General features: G+C 40.9%; 1 protein-coding gene across 3 annotated transcripts in view; it reads left to right on the top strand.

Annotated features, from left to right (window-relative positions):
- The window catches only part of CAMTA1 (calmodulin binding transcription activator 1), a 1,430,009-nt gene that overhangs the window by 1,395,696 nt on the left and 9,233 nt on the right, over positions 1-25,080 (top strand). For all 3 annotated transcript variants that reach the window (XM_066607351.1, XM_066607352.1, XM_066607353.1), the window contains 4 exons: positions 3,598-3,618; positions 6,495-6,688; positions 6,818-6,892; positions 11,244-11,274. In XM_066607351.1, coding sequence (XP_066463448.1) covers positions 3,598-3,618; positions 6,495-6,688; positions 6,818-6,892; positions 11,244-11,274 — 321 coding nt within the window. The remainder of the gene's footprint in view (positions 1-3,597; positions 3,619-6,494; positions 6,689-6,817; positions 6,893-11,243; positions 11,275-25,080) is intronic.

The following is a 25,080-nucleotide window of genomic DNA, read 5'->3' on the forward strand; positions in this document are numbered from 1 at the left end:
GCCGTTTTTACGCGCCGTAAAATCGCCCATGTGAATGAATACATTCGAAACCATTGCCTTAGATGGTCACGTATATACGTTTGGTCGCAAAAACGCGCCGTTTATGCGCTCGTCTGCCCGCACCCTCAATTTGTATGTTAATCAGACTATAAGACTTCATTGGTCAATGAGCCAGCTTCACAATGTATTCACACATGACATAATACTAATGAGAATAAAGCAATAATAAGATCTGTCAGCAGACTGCCTACACATCAACATTTTCTTACTTATCAGATGTTCAACTTCTTGATGTTTCCTACATGACGGAGTGATAATGAATAAGAATAAGTGTAAATACTAAATAAGGTAATGAAGATTTACTGATTACAGAGTCAATCGTTCTCTACTTCTCCAAAAACACCTACTTGAAACAAGCTTACAATTACCTAAAAAGCCTCCAATTATTTTTTTAAAAATACCAGCAACTACAAATGATCTGTTCTTCTTTCATTCAATGAGAGCCAAATATATCTCTCTAATTCTGTAGCAAAAAAAAAGTAAAATAATGGAGTCAGGAAATAATGCAGTTTATTTTTACTGCATGGAATATGAATTTCTAAATGTGGCAGCGATAGATTTTGATGTTACTCCTGGAGTGTTGGCTGTGAATGAGACTGAAAATAACACAATGACTCTTCATACTAATTCATGTTAATTGGGATATGTTCCTGCTCGCCGCAGTCTTGGTTGAGAACGATGCCGGTCGTGTTGGTCTCTTCTGCTTCATGCAGAGTTTTTCTCTGCTTCATCAACACATTCACTTCTGAAAGCTTTGACGGCTTCTAGTTACTGATTAATCAAATTCTCTAAAAATAGATTACACTTGAATCCCAGCCCTACGGTCTAAAAAAAAAAATGAAGAGATACATTCATCAATGATAATTTCAATCTCACGCCTGCGGCATGAAGCAGCCCAAAGGGCAATTTTATAGCCTTTCATTAGACTTTTATGTAATGCAATTCTGTGTTTCCCATGTATAGAGCAGTCTGTTATCTCACTGGGTATTAGTTGATTGTAATACATAATGATTCAGTCTCTCTCTCCTTGCATCCACTTCCAAGTAAGCTTGTGCTCCGGTTAGGGTTATACATAGGAGCTAGAGATGAGTGAGCATACTTGTTAAGGCGATTTACTCGAGAGAGCATCGCCTTTTTTGAGTAACTGCTGGCTCGTCCCAGAAGATTCGGGGAGGCCGTGGGGGGCGGCGGAGGGGTGCGGGGTGGAGAGTGAGAGAGATCTCTCCCTCCCGATCCCCTCCGCAACCCCTGGCTCACCCCCGCGGCCCCCCTGAATCTTCAGGGATGAGCCAGCAGTAACTCGAAAAAGGCGATGCTCTCCCGAGTAAATCGTCTTAACGAGTATGCTCGCTCATCTCTAATAGGAGCCAATCTGAATGAGCAGAGCTGTAATATAAAGACAATTAAAGCAGATCAGCAACCCAAACCCATACTGCCATCAAAAGTGACAAAGATGACAGTGGAGGCTCTGAATTGTTAGAACACATACTGTGTGTAAACACAGCTTAAAGGGGTATTCTGGGCTTTTACAACTGATAACCTATCCACTGGGATCCCTGCTCAGGACCCCCGCCGATCAGCTGATCATCCAACCCATGTCAATGGAATGGGCCAAACGTCATCATTAGTGATTGAAAGCTCACTTCTACTAAATGGCTGAAGGGGCTCAAATAGGGAAAGGGCAATATCGCCCTCTACCTCACTATTGTTAGGTCATCTTAGAATGTAAAGGAGTCTTGGAAATTGCTGATAAAATGTTACATATCATGAATGCACGATTCAGTGTTCTGCAGTCCTTCTGGTCACCTGACAGAACTGACGCCAAAATCATTTTAAAGCAAGTCCTGTCACTGAGACAGCAGTCCTGAGATCTAATCAGTGCAGACTATCAAAGAAACGCATGACATTGTTGTCATTTTTAACCCTTTCCAATCCAATTTCTATCCTGGTTTTCCCAGGGGCTTACTGTTTTTCTAGTGTTATACAACGGCGCTATATGCTGGGTAAAGCCAGTACTGCATGAGGTGACACATTGGATAGGCTCCGACAGCAGAGAGGCTGGCAATATACAGTAAGAGAACCCTGACAGATGTCTTCCAACATCGGAGCTGTACAGCCTTAAATCATAATGTCCTCAGACGTCAGACAGTGGATTGAAAAGAGTTAATGGAGCTTAATGAAAGTTAATGGAGTTCATACCATCTGGACAACTTTGACTGAGTTGTTTACAATCAACAAGAGTAAGAAGCTTCCCCTTGAACCAGGGGTCAGAGAATACCCTTTGGGGTATTTTCACACGGGGTGAAAATGCTGCAGAATGTCTGCTGCAGAAAGTTCCGCTGTAAATTTGCAGCAATTCTGCATAAAAACCTGTGCCAAAATCCACAGGTGCCGATTTTGACCAGCAATCAGATCTATATTTGCTGTTGATTATAGTAGCTACATCACTCCCTCTCACCTCCAAATACACCGCTCTATGAAGGCAATCCCGGCATAGACCCCGTAGAAACCTCTAGCGAGCACCAAACCATGTATTCAGAGGTGCGGTGGAGCGATGTAGCTACTAAAATCAATTGCAGATACACAGCTAATTCCTGGTCAAAACCTGTACTTATGCTTTTTATGCGGAAATGTTACGGAATTTGATGTGGAATTTTCTGCTGCGGACATTTCACAGCGTTTCCGCCCTGTGTGAACGTAGCCTTAGACAGGAGTTGCAGCAATCAGACCCACAATGATCAATTAATCACTGGGATGGCTTCTCCTATAAAGGAGTTGTGCAGTAAGGACAGACCCTTTTAACAAAGCTTCAGAATTTTAGTTGCCCATGACTCCCATTAATATCACCTCTCATATGCAGTGATTCTTAGCATCACATTATTCTAAGCCTAAGTGGGAGTCCCAGCCCCTCAAACTCCATTTATGATATATGTCATAGAAGCCCTTTTTAATCCTGCAACATCCTAAGCGAAGTTGAGACCGAATTTAAATTGTTCAGATGACAAGAAGTAAGTGAAAGTGAATGTTGCGTGCACACAGTGGAGATTTTCTAAGTCTTGATATGAAATTAATTCAGAAGAACAGCCACACACAATGTGTTGAACGCCTATTTTACTTTGTTGCAAATTCAATAAAAATTGCTAAATGGGAATGGACATTAAAGTTTTACGAGCGCAATAAACATCAGCCAAGCAGAAAACGAGACTAGCTGAAGAGCGCCGTTATTACACATCAAAGCCAATGTGCTACCTCCCCGCTATCAAAGGCCAGAGATCGGTAAGATGATTCACTCTAATGAGAAGTCACTATCATCGGCTGAGAACATTATACGACTGGTTTTAATTATGTTCAGATAATTAAAGGATTGTCAGAGTCGGTCATTTCAGTGAAAATAGCCACTTATTGTCGCCCAGTAACATTCTTTCCTATTTGTTGCTCTTTGCTTAATACATCCTCAAATACTTAAAGATTAGCCAAATTCTTTTAATATTTGCATTGCTTTTCCTTACTAACCCTCCTATTTCATTCTTCCCAAAGCTTACATGGATAGCCTTGAAGGTAATAACATCTATTTACGGTTTCATGTGTAACATGACAAGGTGAAAAAAGAGCGTCAGCACCACTTGTGTGCCAGCCTGTAGAGCACAATAGACCAACGACTATTCTAGTAGGCAGCTTGACAAATGATCTGTAAATAGGATCTCGGTGGATAAATGTATTCTTGTATCGAAAACCATCTTATCCGTGTCTGTCATATAACTTCACCCACTGATACTTTGGGAGCTTGAGCAAGTTATTACTCAGTATTAAATATTTGAAATTTCACCATTACATACTTCAAATCAACCATATTTATTTTCTAACAGTATTGAATGGTTTGTATTTTTTAAGTCAGGATCCTTATTGGTTGATATGGCACGCGAGTAGGTGTCAAAAATGTTTCATTTTTCCAGCAATGCCAATGCAAGGAAAATGATTATCTGCTGAGTGGTTCCTCTTACAGAACATAGATTGCTGACAAGACAGAAGTTATCTAAACTGGACAACCTTTTTAAAATCAACCTATTACTAAGACTAATCTCCCCATATAAAAACATTTGCAAGATGTCTTAATGTAGATATAAAAGTTGGTGCATTTACCCCCACTGGATTTCTAACTAATGTGTTCAGCAAGCAGCATGAACCTATTGGAATAATACACTCCACAAAAAGGGGTAAATTTAAAGCTCCTAAGCTCTAGTGCAAAATTTTGGGGCCCAGAAGAGCATCTAGCACCAGCAGTAACTGCTACTGTTGCACCCTGTTAAGCTACAGGCCTGGCTCCATATTTTTAGGGACTGGCAAAAGGGCCAAGAGAGGTATACAGACTTAAAACACTTTTGTGGACCTTGGTGCAAGCAAGCCTCCAAGCATGGACAATCAAAGATGGCCACAACACCTCTCTATGAATACCTGGTGCACACTGTGCTTTAGGTCCCCTGCACATGGGCGGATTTGAATTACGGAATCCGTAATCGGCCCCCGCGCAGGCGATCCGCTGTTGAAGTCCTCCATAGGAAAGCATAGACCTTCCGCAGCTCCGTGCACACATGCAGATTTGAATTGCGGATTCCGTGAGCGGAAAATAAATCACAGCATGCTCCATTTTAGCGTGGATTCCGCACGGACGGACTCCATTGATCTCTATGGAAGCGTTCGATCCACAATTACATTGCGGATGCATTGCGGATTTGTAGGCGGATACTTCTCAGGTTGCTTGGAGATCAAGCAGGGAGGTGGGGAAAGTTACCATTGGGCTTCGGATTTTTTTTTTTCCACGCAGATGATCCGCGACCACCCGCAAGCATTTTAAATTCATTTTCACGATGAATTGCAGGTGTTCCAAGACAGAAATCCGCAAGTGGAATCCGGACATGCCGTGTGCAGGCGGTCTTAGTATGTATCTATAGTCTAAGACACTATATGCTTCTCTGACTGGTCAGCATGGCTCATGTGGCAGCACTGGTCAATCACAGCAGGTGTAGTGTCTTATACTAATGATGAATATTATACACACAGTGTGCATCAGGTAATCAGAGAAGCTGCTTTGGTCATCTTTGTTTGTTCAGGCCCAGAGGGACACTTTAAGGGGGCCCAAAAGCTTCATAGAAAAGAGCAAACAATACTACTATATAAATGGCTTGTAATATGGTTTAAGATTAGAGATGAGCGAACCTACTTGGTAAGGCCGATTTCGCAATCGAGCGCCGCGATTTTCAAGTACTTCACTACTCAGGTGAAAAGTACTCGGGGGCGCTGTGGGTGAGCCGGGAGTTGCAGAGGGGAGTGGGGGGGACAGGGAGAGAGAGAGAGCTCCCCCCTGTTCCGCGCTGCTACCCCCCGCTCCACCACGCCACGCCCCGCCACACAGCTCCCCCGAGTACTTTTCACCCTAGTAGTGAGGTACTCGAAAATCGCGGTGCTCGATTGCGAAATCGGCCTTACCGAGTACGTTCGCTCATCTCTATTTAAGATCCTTATTACAGATTTTGCATTGTGGCAAGTACCCCACTAGTTACTCTATTGGCGCCTCTTATAGATTAAAGGTGCATTTCCCCTTTAAAAGACTTGTTAATGATATATCCACAGAATAGAGATGAGAAGCCAGAATGTGGTTACTGAATTTCATCACCTCATTGAACTACTCATTCACATGCCTAGGTTTATCTAGATATCCCTTTCCGACGTGTTTGAAGAATTATTTTTACATCTGACCTTTTGGTTCAGATAGCTTTCGATGAGCGACTATTTTCCACTGATAAATATGCAGTATTGTGTTAGCGAACTGCAGTATGACAGATGGGTTAGTGCTGAGCTCCGCTGTTATGCCATGAACATCAAACAGTTCATGGCCCTCACACATAGATTTGCTGGTAATAGACTATTTATGGTTTTAATAATCTTCATTACCGGCTGCTAATTGGCCCGTATAACTAAATGAAGGCCTAATTTCACTCCCAAGCCCTAACTATCCAAGGTGATTGCAGCAAATATTATGAGCTGTGCAATAGGTGTCCATTAAATCACAGGCGAGGCAACTTTATGAGTTTTATCCAGTGTCATTTTAACTGGTAGCACCTCACCCCAATACCTACAATTTCAATCTTCCTCTTCTGTTAAGTCGTAAAAACTGTAATAAACTGTTTATTAGTTACCTTGGGAAGCTGAGTAATAATCATTATGGCCATCATAACAACGCTCACCCAGCTTAACAAAAGGCCTGAATGCCGATCCTGCCTAGTTAGTCATTGTACAGAAAGTGAACGTGTTACTATGTAATTAGGTAGCATTGACCTTTCTGGGAAACCTGGGTGACAAAGCTATGGGACGTACAACCGCAGCCATATTTCATGATACTTGTACCTAAAATGTTATCTTCTTGTCTTCCCGCATAGTATGCACTTTATAAAAAGATGACCCAAGCTGCAATCCTCATCCAGAGCAAATTCAGAAGTTATTATGAGCAGAAGAAGTTCCAGCAGAGCCGGCGCGCCGCGGTGCTTATCCAGCAGTACTACAGGAGCTACAAAGAGTGCGGGCGAATGCGACAAAAGCGTCGGACAGCTTCACTTGTGCAACAGAAGCTCAGGTGAGAAATACTTAGAGTGCAGTTTTGCGCTATGTACAACGGATATATAAGTTATACCGTACAGCATGTGTGTATGTGTACATATACAGATATATAGCAGACCTGAGTTTGACTTTTGCTCTTCTACAGAAACAGTCTCCTAACAAAAAAACAAGACCAAGCTGCTCGGAAGATTATGAGGTTTTTACGTCGCTGCCGTCACAGGTATGCTATTTCGTTGGACTAAATGTGTTGTAATGTTGATATGCTTAATTACAGGCAGCCATTTTGAACTGGCACTAGGACCCATATACGGTGACGGCTACTGTGTTTGTCCTTCTATATCTGAAGTGTGCTGCTGTGAGAGCAGAAGTGATATATACAGCTCAGCGATATACCTAGAAGAGCTGCTATTAATAATATAAGGTCATCATCTGTAGTTGATGTACATGGTGCTAGTGCTTAGGTGCCATATATCCAAAGAGCCCTATGTAAATGCTCATATAGATCTTGCTGTTTTAGTATTACCTAGGTAATTGAGGCCTGAGGAAAATGCTCAAATACTAAAAGAATAAGCAAGCACTTGGTAATTTCAAGCAAAGGGGTATTCTAGCCAGAATCCATAGGTGATTGTTGGGGACCAACCTTTGGCTTGCCACTTTGGTGGACCCAGTTCTCTCCACCCCAGCCATGTGAGTGCCACTCTATGACCATCACTTCCAGAGAGTTTGAATGGAGCCATCAGTGAGGTTCCCATCGGTCACACCCAATTTATCCCCTATCCAGTGGATAATAATAATAGTTTGGGATGTAATTCCCCTTTAAGGAGATGTCTTAAAATGTGTTATAAAACAGGAAACATACTTTCCACATTTTCTTTTAAAATGAAAACTCTTCAGTAATTCCTTAAGTCATCTACTTTTATAAAGCTATCATGAATTCACTTCAGCTGTTGGATCTGATTCTGTGTGACAGCTAATATGGCAGTCACCACAGCATCCATAGTAGTAGTCACCCAGCTTTCCTAGAACATTAAATAGGTTACCAAGTGGGATGGTCTAAGTCACCAATAGTTGATTGGTGGAGGTCTGCTGCCCAGAACGCACTCTGATCAGCAGTTTGCTGGGCAGGTGCACTCATGCACTAAGCTGATTTCTGCAGGAAGCAGACAGCTCCGTTCCCACTGCAGTGGCCAGGCTTGGTATTACAGGCAAAGTTCCCATTCATTTCAATGGTAACTTGTTCTGCAGTGGGAACAGAGTTGTCTGCTTCCTGTAGAAATCAGATCAGTGAGCAAGCACACTGGCCCAGCAAACAGCTGATCTGCAGAGGTCCTTGGGTGGCAGACTCCTGCTGATCTCCTACCATATTGATAGCCTATCCTATCCTGTCACCCAGCTTTTCCAGGGTAAGGAGAAAACTAAGAGGCAACTAAATGGGACTTTGAACAACTTGACATAGGAGAGCGGCTCAAGGACTAGTGTTTATGGTGGCGTTTTTCCTTATTTCAGGGGGGAATTCTTTTTTATCTGCAGTATTTATTAATGAACTTGAATAGTTGGTTGCCTCACTTGGTAAATGATTCCTGCAGATGAACTCCCCAAAGTCATCATCCATCTCTATCCAAGTAAACTGAGTAAATATGAGCAACTCCTCGTAAAGACAAGTTAATTCTGGATATTTTTCATGTGGCCGGCAAGAGAGCAGTCCCAAAAAGGATTTAAATGATATGAGACAAAAGAAAGAGCCCAGGAAGCGGAGGAGGGAGGGGAATACATTGCGAATACTTGAAATGATAGTGTATATTTCAGCCAAGTGCCTGGAGGATTGAGGGACTGTCATCATTTTAATGACCATGTCGGAGAAGCAATAGGTAAAAGACAAAACAGATTGATGGTCACATAAAGGAGCTGCACTTCTTGAATATAAAGGGGGTGACTGCTGTTGATGACACTGTGTAATAAGCTATATACAGGGATTTTCTTGTCACACTACCTCAAAAATGTGAAATAGTCTCTCTACCAATCCAGTCTTGATCTAGTTGGCCTCGATATTGAGGACACAGAAGTTTAATAATAAAGTTTGTGCCTCCTATACTGCTGTGACCTTCTGAATGTTTAGAATGGCACCTTTACAATTTCACCTACGGCCCACAAAAAGGTACAGTATTGCCATCATGAACAGCTACTGAATCACCAGGGCACATCATTTTTATGAAGTTTATCCTCTTATAGGGCAGGTCCATTATTATACAGATTAGTTGACATAGAATTGTGTCACTTTGCAAATATATTACAATACTTATTATGTTCTCATCATACACTCCAGAGCTGCATTCACAGTTCTGCATGATTCAGAGCTTAAATCTGCCACTATTGCCTACTCACTTGGTTGGTACAGAGGTTTGTAGCATTGTCTTTACAAAACACTGTACAGTCATCTGCAGAGGCGTAACTTAAAGCTTCTGGGCCCCAATACAAAACCTGTAACAGGGCCCCCAACCATAATGCTTTATTCATAGTACTGGGCTCCCTATATGGAGAAGAGAGGCCTTATGGGCCCCCTAAGGCTCATGGGCCCGGGTGCAACAGCATCCCCTATAGTTACGCCCCTGGTCATCTGATGAAAGAAACAATAACTCACCCAACTGTATTACAGGAATTTAACAACCATGTTAGGCAGGTACCTAGCGAAAAGGTTGCTGACTGTTTCCAGGAACAGCAAATTGTGAGTGCAGCTCACATGATAAGAATTATAATGTTTGTAGACAGTGACTCCACCAGCAGAATAGTGAGTGCAGCTCTGGTATATAATACAGGCAGTGTGTAACTCAGGATCAGTACAGGATAAGTAATATTTTGTCTTACACGGATCTCATTGACATTCACCGACAGGAGGTGCACTGTGGAACATGGATCTTGCATTGACACTCTTTGCACCTTGGAAAGAACAAATCAGCACTACTCCACATAAAATCCTGAATGCTTCATTTGAATAATTATACCAATTTATGAAATGCTTGTTCTTTAGCTGAAGCCGACATCTAAAGTTCTATAGTTATTTTTGAACCTGAACTGTAAATAGAAGAAACACTTTTTGGCCATTATTATCTTACAAGGGTTGAATGTGACCACAGTCTGTACGTTCTGGTGATGAATATACTATTTTGTTATTGGTATCTTATTCAGGAGGCATTATTCCATAAAGAAACTAATTTGTTCAGTAGTATACAACAGATACATCCCCTCATTAAAATAGGGAATACACTCGTTTTCAGGAAATTTATTTTTTGTCTAGCGTTTTTGTTCAGTTGTAGTACCACTTTCCACCATTGATCAAACAGTACTTTCCATAGAAAACAATAAGACAGCGCCTCCACTTTTCAATTTGGAATTACATTTTGCCAGGAAATAAACACAGTTGTGTTTGGCCACCTGATATTTCTCTCTTTATATTGTTTAATGTAAGAATATACTGCACTGCTTGTTTTATTCACCTGAACTCTCATCTCAATTGCAAATAATATCACCTCCTGGTGTGAGAGTCTTTCAGTGGTGGAAGCCATTCAGCATGTTTTCTGCCAAGCTGAGGCACCAGTGGTATAATGGTTATCTCACTTGTAAAGTTTTGGTTGTCCAATATCAAGTAGCTGTCTTACTGGCCAACAAGCATTATCCACCTGCCTAGGGTCTCATCATGGACAAACTGCCTCAGACAGACACCAGTATTCTACAGCCAGAGGCCCCTACTGGCCTCCTAAGCACCACCAACTGATCACAACAGCTGCCACCTTGGCTGCCTGTTCCGAATGGAACCTGGTTGCAGGCATGATGTCTAATCATATTTTATATAGCTATGATAGAGTATATAGATAGAATACAGCTACTTTTTAATTTGTAGATGGAAATCTAATATAATTTCAGAAAAACTACTCGTTCTACCGTCTGATCTTGTTCCAATGTTAACAGATGTTTTTAATCCAACCTGATCTGCAGATACTGGTTCTTACTTGGGAGTAAATAAAGACAAATACCTATGTAGATTGTCTAAAGTTGTAATTTTCCTAACCCTGAAAGACAAACTTTTTCAAACTTAATTTTTACTTTTTCTTTTACTACCTCTGATAAAACATCTACACTGTTTCAAAAAGATGAATTTTCTGAGCCTAATCAAGCCCAGGCAAGCAGTGACATCATTGGAGCCTTTGGCAATAATGAGGTTCAGGAGTGTTATGTCACTGCTTCCTAGGCTGGATCCATTGAGGTAAGTATTCATTTGGTCTACAGTATGATCTTCTATGGGTAGGAGATCAGTGTACTTGATGAAGGAGATTGCATTATTACCATTATAACCTCGTCATTGATAACTGCAGTTTGTTCTATGCTCACTTCAACTAAATAACTTCTAAACCTGGAGAATAACCATCTTATGTGTCCTTCACTACTGCATGATGTAACTCGGAAAATGACTGATAAACAGAGAAATAAAATGTCTGTCCAAGATCTATCTATATGAGTTCTCTTTCAGTTATGCGCCTTTTGCTAATAGCTGTCTGCTATTGTTTTGCTATCTAAAGCCCTCTGGTGGACCATAGACTGTTCAAAAGGGTGAGTTTAGTTTCTGCAAGTCAAGATTTTCTCTTGCGTTCCTAACCCGTTGCTTTGTGCTTGCTTGCATGGTGCCGCAGCCGAGAGCTGTCTGCAAGATACACATCCATTCAATACAGAAACAATAGAATTCATTCTATTGCATTTTCTGAGCCAGAACCTTTTTGCAGTAGCACATTGGGTATGCCAACAGTAGACTTGCATGACTCCGTCCATGGGACCCTATAGAGCCATCACTAGGCATGCTTAGAAAGTGGTGGCAGGAACCAGCGGAGGTTGCCTGTCTCTGCCTTCCCAGAACACTGGGTTTTGCACTGTTCTCTCAACCATTGATGTAGTATTCTGCTTGATTACCTAAGTACAACATACTGTATATTGATGAGGGTACTCATAATACTACAAGACCTGTGGGATATGTAATTAAAGGGATATTCCAGTTTCCAGAAGAACCTTTTGTATTCTGGTAGTGCTATATGTAGTTAATCCTTTATTTTGCTTGACTCTCATGGTTGTCCTCAACATAGAAGGTTTTAGAACTCAAGAGCTAGGACTATGTCAGCACTGATTGGGTTTATAGATAACTCAGAAAACCTAAGTTACATTTATGAGACGGAATGGAGAAGACACAAAGCCAATCGACATATGGTCATTATTAGGTTTTATGAGTTGTGGAAAAAAACCTAAGACCTTCTTAAGAAGTCTTTGGATAATACCAAGATCTATTCAGCAGAGGACAACTGTGACAGTCTCAAAAGTGGAAATTGTAATACCCCTTTAAACAGCACCTGCCACTTTACACAGTGGATGCAACCTTTTTGAGGGTTGAGTTGATGTTTTTGAGAAGATTGCTTTTAAGGATTTTACATTATGTGACTTCAACATCTAGTGTAGTGTCCCATGGTTGTTTCAAACCATCCTTGCTTTACACATAGAACAATGTGGGTCACTTCCAACAGCATGTCCAGGAATGATCCAGTAAATCTTGACTGAATTGCTATGAGTTATTGAAGGCTCACTGCCATAGCAATATAGGTAGCTTGATGTGGCAACTGTCACGGCATGTGTGGCCAGCAGGAACCTCACAGACCTCAAAGAAGACATTCATGCATGAGACCTAACTTAATAGTCATGATCTACAGGTTTCTAGATTAACATTGGCTTATCCCTCAAATGGCTGCCTCCACTTGGATTATGTAAAGGGTGTTTTTAAAAAATTTTGTTAAAATACTTCAATGCATTAGTTTTTCAAATATATATATATTGCCAAGTCTCATCTCTGATTGCATGCTTGTTATATTTTCTTTTCCTATTTAATTTACTTCATGATCGCATAAAGCAATCAAATAAAATACTGTGTTGTATTTGGAGTTTTTGATTTAGATATGAAAATGGCAACTACATTTTTCTAGATGCAGTTGAGTGTTTTTGAAATGAGAGGACATTTTTGGCGTACATAAAACATCAGACATCAAAGTACTATATATGATTGGATGCAACAGGAGGATCTATTGTTACATTTTCTTCTTTTTGTACAAAGCACTATTGTCCTATTCCCATATAATAAAATTTCAGAAGACTTTGCTGCCCCTAGAGGTTGATATGAACCATGTACAAATGTCCACAGATTGGACCCCAAGCGGTGGCAGCTGGGCTCCTGAATTTCACAACTATAAGGGGAATAGGGAAATGGTGCTCTGTACTGAAAATGGTTAATTGTTGCCTTAAGGCATAGCTAAATACATTTCATAACTTTCTGCTGGCTTCAGTAAGTGAGTTTCGACCAACTCCACCACTGTAACCTTGTGTGAACCTCACCATATTCACATTGTGGTAATGCCTGTTAGCACATCGATGGTTATCTTGTGTGCTGAAAACTGGATAACAAGAGTATCGGCAACAGTGACATCTATAGTGTAAGGATAGTACTACACTGCTGATAACTGAAACGTAGGGAGAGTTCAAGCATAAACAACTAAGTCACTTTGCATTAAGGAATGACTAGAATAATAAGCAGAAAAATTATTTTCAACCAATGTAATTTTCGATGTATGCAGGAATATGGCTTCTTTTGTGATTGACAAATGAGGTTGTTTATGTAAATTAAAGGGGTATTCCCTTTATATGGCTTTTTTTTTTCCAGTTTTCATCCATCTAATGGATTGATGTATACTGATAGATTGGTGGTGGTGGGGGACCGACCTGTAGGATCCCTACCATTCTCGAAAGCAGTGGGTTCCGTTTGCCTCTCTTCCCGTCACTGCTGCATCACAGCACTGACCGGAGTGACTCATGCACTGGCCACACATGGACTGCCACCGATTTATCAATTTTCACCCATACAGTGGATGGGTAAAGAAACTGAAAAGAGCCACATCACTGGAATACCCCATTATAGAAACAGTCCTGGTAAAATGTACACCTAGAGCAGGGCTTAATAGGGCAGTGCATGACACAGGGATTCTGCTTTCATTTTTCTTTTAATTCCTGTGTCATGCAGCACCCATCATTCCCTGCCTTAGACATATACTATTGTATGTTTTTCTTGAATTTAGTAAAATCCTAGCAATGAGATATTTCTATGTGTATAAGAATTGTGAGGGCTCAGTCACACGGGCGCATCGGCACCCGTACACCGGCGCCAATGCGCTCGTGTAACTGAGCCGATACTGCAGAAAAAAGATGGCCGTACCTGAAGACGGACGTCTGTCTCTCTGCAGCGCTGATGAAAGAACACGACTGGCAATGAAGCTGGTCACATGTTCTTTCCTCTGGCGCCGCAGAGAGACAGCCGTCTGCTACCTGCAGTAAGGGCTCAGTCACACGGGCGCATCGGTGCCCGTGTTACTGCACATAGCAGACGGCCATACTTGAAGACAGACGTCTCTCTGCAGCGCCGGAGGAAAGAACATGTGACCAGCTTCATTGCCGGTCATGTGTTCTTTCATCAGCGCTGCAGAGAGACGTCTGTCTTCAGGTACGGCCGTCTTCTTTCTGCAGTAACGGCTCAGTCACACGGGCGCATCGGCGCCAGTGAACGGGTGCCGATGCGCCCATGTGACTGAGCCCTAACACGGGCGCCGATGCGTCCGTGTGACTGAGCCCTGAGGCAATTTCATAAATATGTCTCAGATTGTATTATTTCTTCTTTCATTTAGAGAAGAGAAAATACACAAAATCTAACCTATTTTAAAAACATAGTAGTGGCTCATCTATATCCTACACGGAACATGGGCATCTGTTTTTACCAATGAAAAATATGAAATTGCCAAATACAAAATTTATTGAATACCAAAATATTAATTAAAAAAAAACAAAAAACATATACAAAAGTACAAAAAAGCTAAAGAGAATATTTTTTGGCCCCGGTTAATTTTCCCATGAGCTGACATTCTGCCTGCCATTCCAAGGCTTATCTTAGAGATAAAATAAAATACAGAAGTAGAGAGAGGAAGTCAGTAAGTGTCCGACTCTGCCATAGATCATCTGATGTAAAATTAAAGGCAAAGTAAAATTAAAATACCTTTGCAGAAGTCTTACTTGATCCAATATACTTTGTAGTTTACACAGCATGTTTTTTATCCTTTAGGGCTGCTTTACACACAGCCTGACTGCCCTATTTATCAAAACTGTCTAAAAGAACAACTATCTTTGTTGCCCATAGCAAGTAATCACACCTCAGCTTTTAATTTTCAGACTGCTCTTGTAAAATGAAAGCTTGAGCGCGTTGATTGGTTGCTATGGGCAACAACAAGCATTTTTCTTTTAGTCAATTTTGATAAATGAGGCCCAGCATTTATTAGGAAAAGCAGAAGCAGTTTTTGAAACAGTTTTTTTTTTTTAGCCAAAGCCATAAGTGAATTAAAAAGGAATAGGAAATATACTTCTGCTTCGCCTCTCCGCTAGATCCACTTCTGCCTTTGGCTCAAAAAAGTGCATAAAAACCTGCTACAAGAGCATGTGTGTGAAACCAGCAGGATTTTGTTTAAAGTGTACCTACCTTTTCACATAACTTATGCTCATCTAATGGCCTGTGTGTGTCTCATCAATCCTGTAATATACTTTCATTAAAAAAAGCTTTGTAAATCAAGGCTGAAATGCAGCTCCCCTACAATCCACTGCTTGTCATTAGGCATTCAGCTTTTCTAGCAACTGGGATGTTAGGACATTTTCTTAGCTGTGGGAGGGGGACTGGTTTTACAGACTCAACTTCCCTGCACTCACACAGCTCTCAGATCTGCAGTCAGTGCGTACACAATCTCTGCCTCTCCTGATGGCTTGTTTACCTAACCCGCTATGTAAAAATTATATATATATATACAAGAAGATATACCCCTGCGTTGCACGGCAATTTCATGAATAGCAGTTCTGGAATATACAAAGTGAGCCACAAAAATGAGCCCGACACCGCACTATTATGGAAGCCGTCCAAAATAAAAAGCTGTTCCCCATAGCAACCAATCACAGCACAGCTTTTATTTTACCTCAGAAGTATAGGAAATGAATGCTGAACTGTGATTTAGTTGCTGTTGGCAATAAAAATTACAGGGGAAGTCTGTGAGTTTTCGATTTTTAAATATGCCAGTATTCGGACCCGGGTGCTGAAGAACGCTCATGCAAAATTTCACTCAAATCGGACCAGAACTATGGATTTGTATACGACACAAACAAACAGATTGTACGTTTTATACATACCGTATTTTTCTGTGTATAAGACACCCCTGTGTATAAGACGCACCCCCTACTTTCCCACCCAAAATTAAGAAAAAAAAGATTTTAAACATAAAACAGTACATAGTAATGTTCTATGTTTAAATTTCACTATAGGTCCCTGTTAAAAAATAACATTTTAAACAAAAAATAGCTCTAGCTAGGCTACATGTAAAAAAAATTAAAATACTCACCTAACATCCGGTGTTCGAGTCACTCACGATGGCCTGCGGCGCTGCTGCAAGCTGCCGTGTCTTCCTTCACGCCAACAGAGCAGTTCTTCCTGGAAGCGGGACTTGAATACCCTGCAACCCGCAAGCTAATGCTCTGATTGGTTAATCCAGCGCCACGTTAGCAAATGAAAGTCGGCGCTGGATTAACCAATCACAGCCATTCAATGACAAATATATAGAAGATAACATCAGGAGAGCTAGAGATTTTTTACACACTGACTGCACATCTGATAGCTACGTTAGTGCAGGGAAGCTGAGCCTATGAAGATAGGCCTTCACCTGCATGGTTCCTAATTTTCCAGTTGCTAGGGAAGCTAAATGCTTAACGACAAGCAGTGGATTGTAGAGGGGCTGCACGCCAGCCTAGATTTATAGTGGTAAAACAAAGAAAAATTAATAAAAGTATATTACAAAATTGATGAGACACACACGCAGGCATAAGTTGCCTAAAAGTTAGATACATTAATTCTTGAGTCACGGATTGGAATTTTTTATTTTCTCTCCTCTTTTCTTTGCCCCTAAAGGTAGAGTAGAGAAGAATATTGTATTTCTCTAATATTATGGACCTTGCTTGTTTGACTGTACTAAATGTCTACATAGGATAATAATAGCCTAAACTGTAAAGATTAATGCATTTAGTATGTGGGTTGTAACTGTATATTGTACATACATTTTCTAGCCCCCCTTGGAATGAACCATTTTCAATTAAAATGTTTGTGCCTTGCAGAAATGTATAATCTAAAATATAACAAATCCGATATGTTACTTTAAGTAACCCACCACAAAATTTTACTATGTCGAAATGCAATATCTGATGTTAGAAATTATATTTTCTGTTAAGGCCTTAGTCAGACGGACGTTTTTTCGCGCGATTTGCGGATCGCATGACGGATGCGCATCCGCAAATCGTGTGACTGGTGCCCGAAAATCGCCCGAAAATCTGCTCCTAGCCGCGTTTCATTAGAAATGGGCCGGAGCTGTCCAGCGCATTGCATTCAATGGAGCCGTCAATACAGCGGCTCCATTGAAAGCAATGCGCTGCGGGCGAGTGTGGGATGAATTGTCGGGAAGGGCTTAAATATATAAGCCCTTCCCTGCAATTTATCCAGAAAAGTGTTAAAATAAAAAATATATACATACTCACCTGCTCCCGGCAGTCAGAGTTCCCCGCGGCCGGCCTGCAGTGGGTGTGAAGGGGGTGTGAGTCAGACCTGCCCCCTGATTGGCTCAGCGCTGAGCCAATCAGAGGGCAGGTCTGACTTACACCCCCTTCACACCCACTGCAGGCCGGCCGCACGGAACTCCGACTGCCGGGAGCAGGTGAGTATATATATATTTTTTATTTTAACACTTTTCTGGATAAATTGCAGGGAAGGGCTTATATATTTAAGCCCTTCCCGACAATTCATCCCGCGCATGCCGGCAGCCCATTGCTTTCAATGGAGCCGGCTGTATTGCCCGCTCCATTGAATTCAATGGGCAAACATCGTTCTTCTCTGCCACAGCTGTTACAGCTGTGGCAGAGAAGAAGGATTTGTCTTCTATATGTTCTCAATGGGGTCGGCGCTGCTGCCGCCGGCCCCATTGAGCGCATATAGAGAAGAGAACAGGAATCGCAGATCGCAGATAGGTGCGATCTGCGATTTCTGTTCTATAATTTATCGGACGAGCGCATAAAAAGCGCTCATGTGTCCGATACCATTGCAAAGCAATGGTTTTTAAAAATCGCCGGACGCATGCACAAATTGCGCAAAAAAACGCCCGTCTGACTAAGGCCTAATACAGCATTAGATTCAAAAGTATAGACCTAAGATCATGCAATGCCATACAGGGTAAAAAGGTCTAAAAAATCCAAACATGTTTAAAAGTACAAAATAATTCTCCTAACATCTGTGATAATTTTTTTTTTACCTGCCCTTTTTGGAATTAGATAAGTAATCAATGTTGGATTTCCACCTGGGCCTTCTAATTGTAGCACAATTCTTGACTGCTTAATTGCAACAGGTGCCTTTTTAGGCTGAGTCTACACTAAGATAGGGCTATATCAAGCTGCCATGGTTTCCCAATACATCCGTAAAATGATTGTCAATTGATTGCTTATTGGTAATGGCCATGCGGTCTTGCAGGTTTAACCAGTCATTACAAAGAAATAATAAAATTAATATATTTTTATCAATTGATTAGTAAATCATGCATGTCAGTTTGATTTTCATCCAGCAACCTCCATGTGTGGCTGCATCCATAAACTTTTCAAATTACAGCTGCTGTCCACTGTTTAGCGCTTCATGCACTCCGCTGGACAGCATCAGTCACTTAAACCCCATTCCATAAACAGCACACAGTTAAATAAAGATCTCCCTGCCCTGATCCACAGGGACTAAGTGGGTTTTATACCTGCACCCCAAGCCCCTGATAATGTTAGAAAATTCATAAACAGCACACAGTCCTAAAATAGCCAGATATAACCAAATTACTGAAGGTCTGCTCCGATCAAATTTTATTAGGGGCCCTCAATTTGAAGGTAGTTGAAAGCAAATTTTTTGAGAACTTTTTAAACCCAAAATGTTAGTTGTGATTTACCCTCAATATCTGTCCAAGTAATGAATTCATTCTAAGAGCAAGGGCCATCTATTCAGCTAGAAAAGCGCTGCTAATTGCAAAAAAATCATGTTATTTATTACAGTGGTAACACACAAAATCAAGAGCCCAAGTAATTAATGGAAATTGGCTGTAGTAACTGGAACCGGCACAAAATGTTACAGTATCTTCTTGTTTTGAAATAAATGGAATATAGTTAAAGGGCCACTGCAGCAAAAACACATTTAGCATCCCTATCCCCCTCACCTAATAGCCTGTCACACTCTGGACCACTCATATGTGTATTGTAGTCACTTCCATGCAGTGCACACCCACCCCCTCCCCTATCTGATGCTTATCAGGACCATCTTGATGGTGAGATTTTCACTTTCACATCAGTCCTTTGATGCATCAACATAGCATTACATGAGTAGCTAGAGATGTACCATAACTGCTGCAGGTAAAATACAGCCATTACATTCTGTATTCACCTAATTAAGCTACAAACCATGCGTATACAGTTAGGAGGATAAGCTGTGACCTCCTCTGTTATAACTGTCTGATAGGAGCTGTGTGATTATCATCAATAATTGTGATAGGAGTGTCTGTGTCTGCCCTCTAAGCAGTTTCTGTGATAGGGTCCATGTAATAGCATCACACAGGCTAAGAAACTGACCAGACACTGAACACATAAACCAAAGTAAATCTGAGCTGGTTAGACCTGAAATCACATGACTATCTGAGAAGGATGACAGGAGTTTCAGATAGAAAGAAATAACTAACAAAGGTAATACTAGCTCACTTATACGAGGGGGTGCTGATAAGTATTGAGCCTTATCCAGAATAAAATTGAGCTAGGAAGCTAAAACTGCCACATTATTCTACATATTCTTCTAGGATGTCAATGCACTTGTGACGTCTCTCCTGCAGCTTTTTAAGTCCCTACAAATAGAATTCTTCCGACTGCAGGTCAAACCACTCATTTGCAGCATTAGTTGCCTCCAAAATATTCCCAAACCGTTGTCCCTTTATGTGCTTTTTTGAGATTGGGGAACAGATGGTAGTCAGACGGAGGCCGGTCGGGCAATTAGGGTGGATGGGGCATCAGATAAAATCCTGAGGATGTCATTTTTGCAATACTGGCTCCTGCAGTGTGTGTCGGGGCATTGTCATGCAACAGCCTGACACCTTTGGAGAACTTTCCTCAACGTTTTTCCTTAATATTTTCCCTTAGCTTTGTCAAAAATGAAAAGTAAAATGTTGCACTGATGGTTGGACCCCTTTGGGAGGTCGTCCACGAGCAGACCTCCCTTCTTATTCCAAAAAATGGTTGCCATTTGCTTCTGCGCTGACCTTTGCACACGGAACTTCTTTGGCCTGGGGGAACAACTGTGCCTCTATTCCTTAGACTGTTCCTTTGTCTCTGGACCATAACAGTATATTCGTGTCTCATCACCAGTTACCAGTTTGTCAAGAAAATATGACTTATTTCTTGCAAAAGGCTCCAAAACCACCACCGATGTATCCACACGTCTCATCTTCTGTTCGGTTCTCAAAAGTTTTGGGACCCACTTGGCTGTAAGCTTTCTCATTCCCAAGTCGTTGTGGATAATGGCACCGACTCTCTCCCGTGATATCCCCAGATATGTAGCAATAGTTTTGGCTGATATTCGGTGGTCCACCGTGATCATGTCATGAATGGCTTTCACATTGGCAGGCAAGGAGACGGAGACAGGCCTTCCACTGGGTTTCTCACTTTCAACACCGAAATGGCCAGTTTTAAAACTTGCAACCCAACGTTTAACTGTTGCATATGAAGGGCCACTGTCACCAAAGGTTTGTGACATTTCATCATGGATCTGCTTTGTACTTTTCCATTGGAGAAACAGGAACTTGATTATGTTTCTATGCTCTTCCACACTGAACGTCTTTGGAGATGCTGCCATGTGCACTTTGTACCGATAAAAAAAAGATAAATTAAAATCATAGGTAGTTGATTTTTGCATCATTGAATATAGACAAATAGACAAGTACACCCTGCAATTTACAGCTTCCTAGCTCAATTCTTTTCTGGGTAAGGCTCAATACTTATCAGCACCCCCTCGTATATACTGGGGGGCTAGTTACATAATTAATGAAGAAAAATTCACTAGAGTAGCCCTTTATGTATTTACCGAGGACTGGAAGAGGATGGGTTTATTGTGTTCGAGATTCCAAATACTTTCAGTTAAAATCTGTAATGGGTCATGCAGTAAGTGCCATGAATCCTTCATTCTGCTTACCGACATATTCTTTGATGTAGGAGATAACTCGGAGTCAGCTGATTAGAATATTGAGATACTTCACACAGGATGACACCATGGTTTATACTTCTGAACGGTTATTTTTTTATTTATCTACTTTGGGAGGAAATGTGGTAGACTACAACATTCAATTTTTGGAGGAATGGTTCTTTACTAAGTACTTGGAACCTTAGAATTAAATAACAAAATGTTGGCTCACTGCCGCCACTGCCGGGGAGGAGCTTAACAAAGTGGGATATATACTCAATAACACATTTATCTTCAGTAGGCTCATAAACTCCCCCTTCTGGTGGCTGCAGGTAGAGAGATTTGGATCATTTCATTATATAGCTAAAGCAGAGGATTTGGAGCTCTCCAAGGGCCTACTCACATGCGCATATGCGACTTGTGCTGAGATCCTCGGGCGCAACTTGCATCGGACAACATGTAGGATTCACGCCTGTGTGCTTGCTGTTTGAGTGGTGAGGGCAGTGGACATTGCATGTCCTACTGTTGTCTGGGATACAGATCAGAATAGGGCATGCAGCAGTTTTTTCTTTCACGCAGACCATCAGTCCACATGAAAAAGATCTCATGAGAATAGCTTAATTGGCTATAACAGGTCTATGTGGTGTCTATGAAATATACACAGCATACAGAGAGGATATATGCCCGTCAGAATGGGCGTTAGACAAATGGAGGTCAGCTGCCTATAAACATATATTATATGGTCTGTTGTGGGAGCAGGAAAACAGAACCCACTTGCTGAAGGGAACTCTTGTATGACAGAATTGAACAGTGGTGGCAAAAGGACCCCATTAACAATAAAGGGATCTATTTGGATTCCAGCCATTATATAAGACAAAATAGCTGTCATGTTTTAATGGATTCAGCAACGGAGGTTCCAGATAGAACCTGCAACACTGATGTGAACGGGCCCTTTGGTGATATCACTTTATAGATATACTGCAGCTCTGCCTTTATCAACATCTTTAAAACTTGTTTAGCAAGGGGTTTTGCCTACTTTTCTCCAGAAAGAGCAACATCATACTGTCAATAGTAGGGGATAGATGGACAGTGGTATGACTACAGAACCAGCCTAGAAAGGGTTTGTTTGTAGTCTGTAACCATGGAGATATACATAGGTCTATATCAAGCTGTAGGATATTTCTAAACAAGACTATTTGCAAAGATGGTTTATATTATTTACTTTAGATGCATTGGAAGAAGATTGTACATACTTCATTTGGCAGAATGTCATAACTATACATAGAATTCAAAAACTCTACGGTTTCTAGGTAAAACATGAGTTCCATTCACAAGAGTCTATGAAACAGTCCAGGTTCAGACTGCATACAGCACAAATCTGGACTACAGTATCCGTTTACCGGAGGCACAAAAATATATAATGTAGTACAAACATCCAAGGTCAGAACACTATTTTTGGCAATATTATGATGAAGAAGTAGCTTATGAAGTAGAGTAACACAGGGTTTGCTTAGAGTCTGTAACCATGGGGATCTATAGGTCTCCATTTGAGCTGTAAACACAAAATGATAGGACATTATTAATCAATACCATCAAGATAAAAGTACATAAACAGAACAGATTGATAGATACAGATTTAGTCTTATATAAGAAATTAAACGGCTATTTCAAGACATTTTTAACTTTTTCTATTGATGACCAATAGGTCATCAATAGAGATGAGCGAGTATCCTCCCGCTCGTCTGTAAAGATTCGGCTGCCGGCGCCGGTGACAGGTGAGTTGCGGCGGTGAGCGAGGGAGAGAGAGATCTCCCCTCCGTTCCTCCCCGCTCTCCCCCGCCGCTCCTCGCCCCCCGCCGGTCGCCGAATCTTTAGAGACGAGCGGGAGGATACTCGGCTAAGGCACTACTCGCTCGAGTAGTTAGCCTTAGCGAGTATACTCGCTCATCTCTAGTCATCAATAGATGATCGCCAGGGAGCGGTCACTCTGATCCCCACCGATCAACTGATTCCCATTACTGCTGTTGTCAGCGAGGGGGAAGCAGAAAGCACAGACATAGCAGCGTTCTGGGTTGAATTCAATGGGAGCTGTTCTGCAGTATCTGGGCTGTTCTGCTATTGGTCAGCACTTTCTGCTTCCCACTGCTGACTATCGTGACAGTGGCACTGGGAATCACCTGATCAGCGGGGATCTGAGCAGCAGGTCCCCGTCAATCATCTATTGGTGTCCCAGAATACCCTTTAAATATAAATGAAAAAAAACAAAACATTGTCTTCCTATGAGGAGTAACTATTTTATTAGAGTGGAAACCTACAGTGTGGTTGATCCATTTTTTTATTTTTTACTTTTTCCATTTATATCTTTACATTTTTTTAGTTTGGGGTGGATATATTAGTTTACAAACAATGTTTGGATCAACCTGTTGTATAACTATGTATGGCTTTGTATTTCAATAATGAAGATTTTTAAAAATAATTTTCTTTCGTTTACTTCTTGCAGGGTCTGAATGTTTTTGGAGCAAACATGTGTATATTAAATTGCAGAAAGAATGCTCAGAGGTGTCAGTCTTTTTGGGCCACTCTATCTTTTTTACTTTCCATTCCTAATGAGATTTCTGGAAAATGGCAAGATATCAAATTCCCCAAATACCCCACATGCACTTTCAGCTCTAAGAGCAACAGGTAACTTAACAAGATGTCTCAGCTTGCCTGAGGTCTTATTTTTTTATAAACTACCCCTAGCAATGCAACAATCCCTCTCTGTGCCATACATTCACTTTGTTAACCCCTTTTGTGCTGAAAATGTAAAAAGAATACAAATAAATGAAGGTAAGGTCTCTTTGGGACTCAGTCTGTTGCTTGAATCATATAGGGAAACAGTTTTTTGTATACAAAGATTTAAAAAACTATGACAATTGGGAGTTATAAGAAAATATTTTAAAAGTCCTTACTTGTTTAATTAAGAAATATTAATGCATTACAGTAATTAAAACCATTTCAAATTTGTTTATTTTATTTTTCCACATTTTTAGATTTTACATTTTTTTTCCTTTGGCCTTTTTTTGGCTTTATGTAGGCTTTATGGTAGTTACAGAGCCCGTGCAAAAACACACACAGTCCCTATGCGTGCTGCCATTTTGTGCCTCTTTACAGGGCTGTATTAAGGATATGGCCCTCCCCTTGAAGTGGAGAAGCCCCCACAATACAGAATCTGATGGAACATGCCACTGTTTTAGAAAATACAGTAAACAAAAGCCTCCTCCTTTATGAAATCCATGGCATACGGAGGTTCTGTAGGGCAGCATAAACTTGCATGGATGCCATATTATAGCACCATAGAACATAGATCTTGTATGGAGTCATACAGAAACGTGCATGTGGCCTCACGTAAAGGGGCTTTAAAAGCATTAAAAAATTGTGAGGTACAGTAGCAGATAATTGTGCAAAGTAGAAAAAAAAGTTATACTCGCCTTTCCAATGTTCTCCACTATCCAGTGCCACCACTGCAGTCCAATCTTAGAAGTGACTGTAGTGGTCACATACCTTGCTAATGTGACCACTCAGCCAATAACTGGTCTCCACAGTTGCATGCCAGTCATACACAGATACCGACTGAAGCCAGTGACTGGCTGAGTGGACACATAAGTCATGAAAAGCACTTGACTGCTGCAGGGATTAGACAAGCAGAGACTAGTATGGCATCTCTGGATGGGGAAAAACATTGGATTGGTGAATGTGGCTTTGGCTACTATTTTACACCATTATTTGCCATCTGTATTTTTTTTTAATTTTTGGAAAATCCTTTTACATGTCGCAATAAATAAGGCTTCTAGTTCATTTTTGTTTTTTTCTTAATTGTTTACATGCGTTTTCTTTTATAGTTTTCAATGCATATTACACTATTATATCACATTATATATTACATTATTAATATTACATTATTATATTTAACACATCCTGTATATCTTACTGAAACATAATTTTTTATGCAATTTTTATTTTATCAAAAATCTTTATTT

The sequence above is a fragment of the Eleutherodactylus coqui genome, chromosome 6 (genome assembly GCF_035609145.1).
Source record: "Eleutherodactylus coqui strain aEleCoq1 chromosome 6, aEleCoq1.hap1, whole genome shotgun sequence".
Lineage (NCBI taxonomy): Eukaryota > Metazoa > Chordata > Amphibia > Anura > Eleutherodactylidae > Eleutherodactylus > Eleutherodactylus coqui.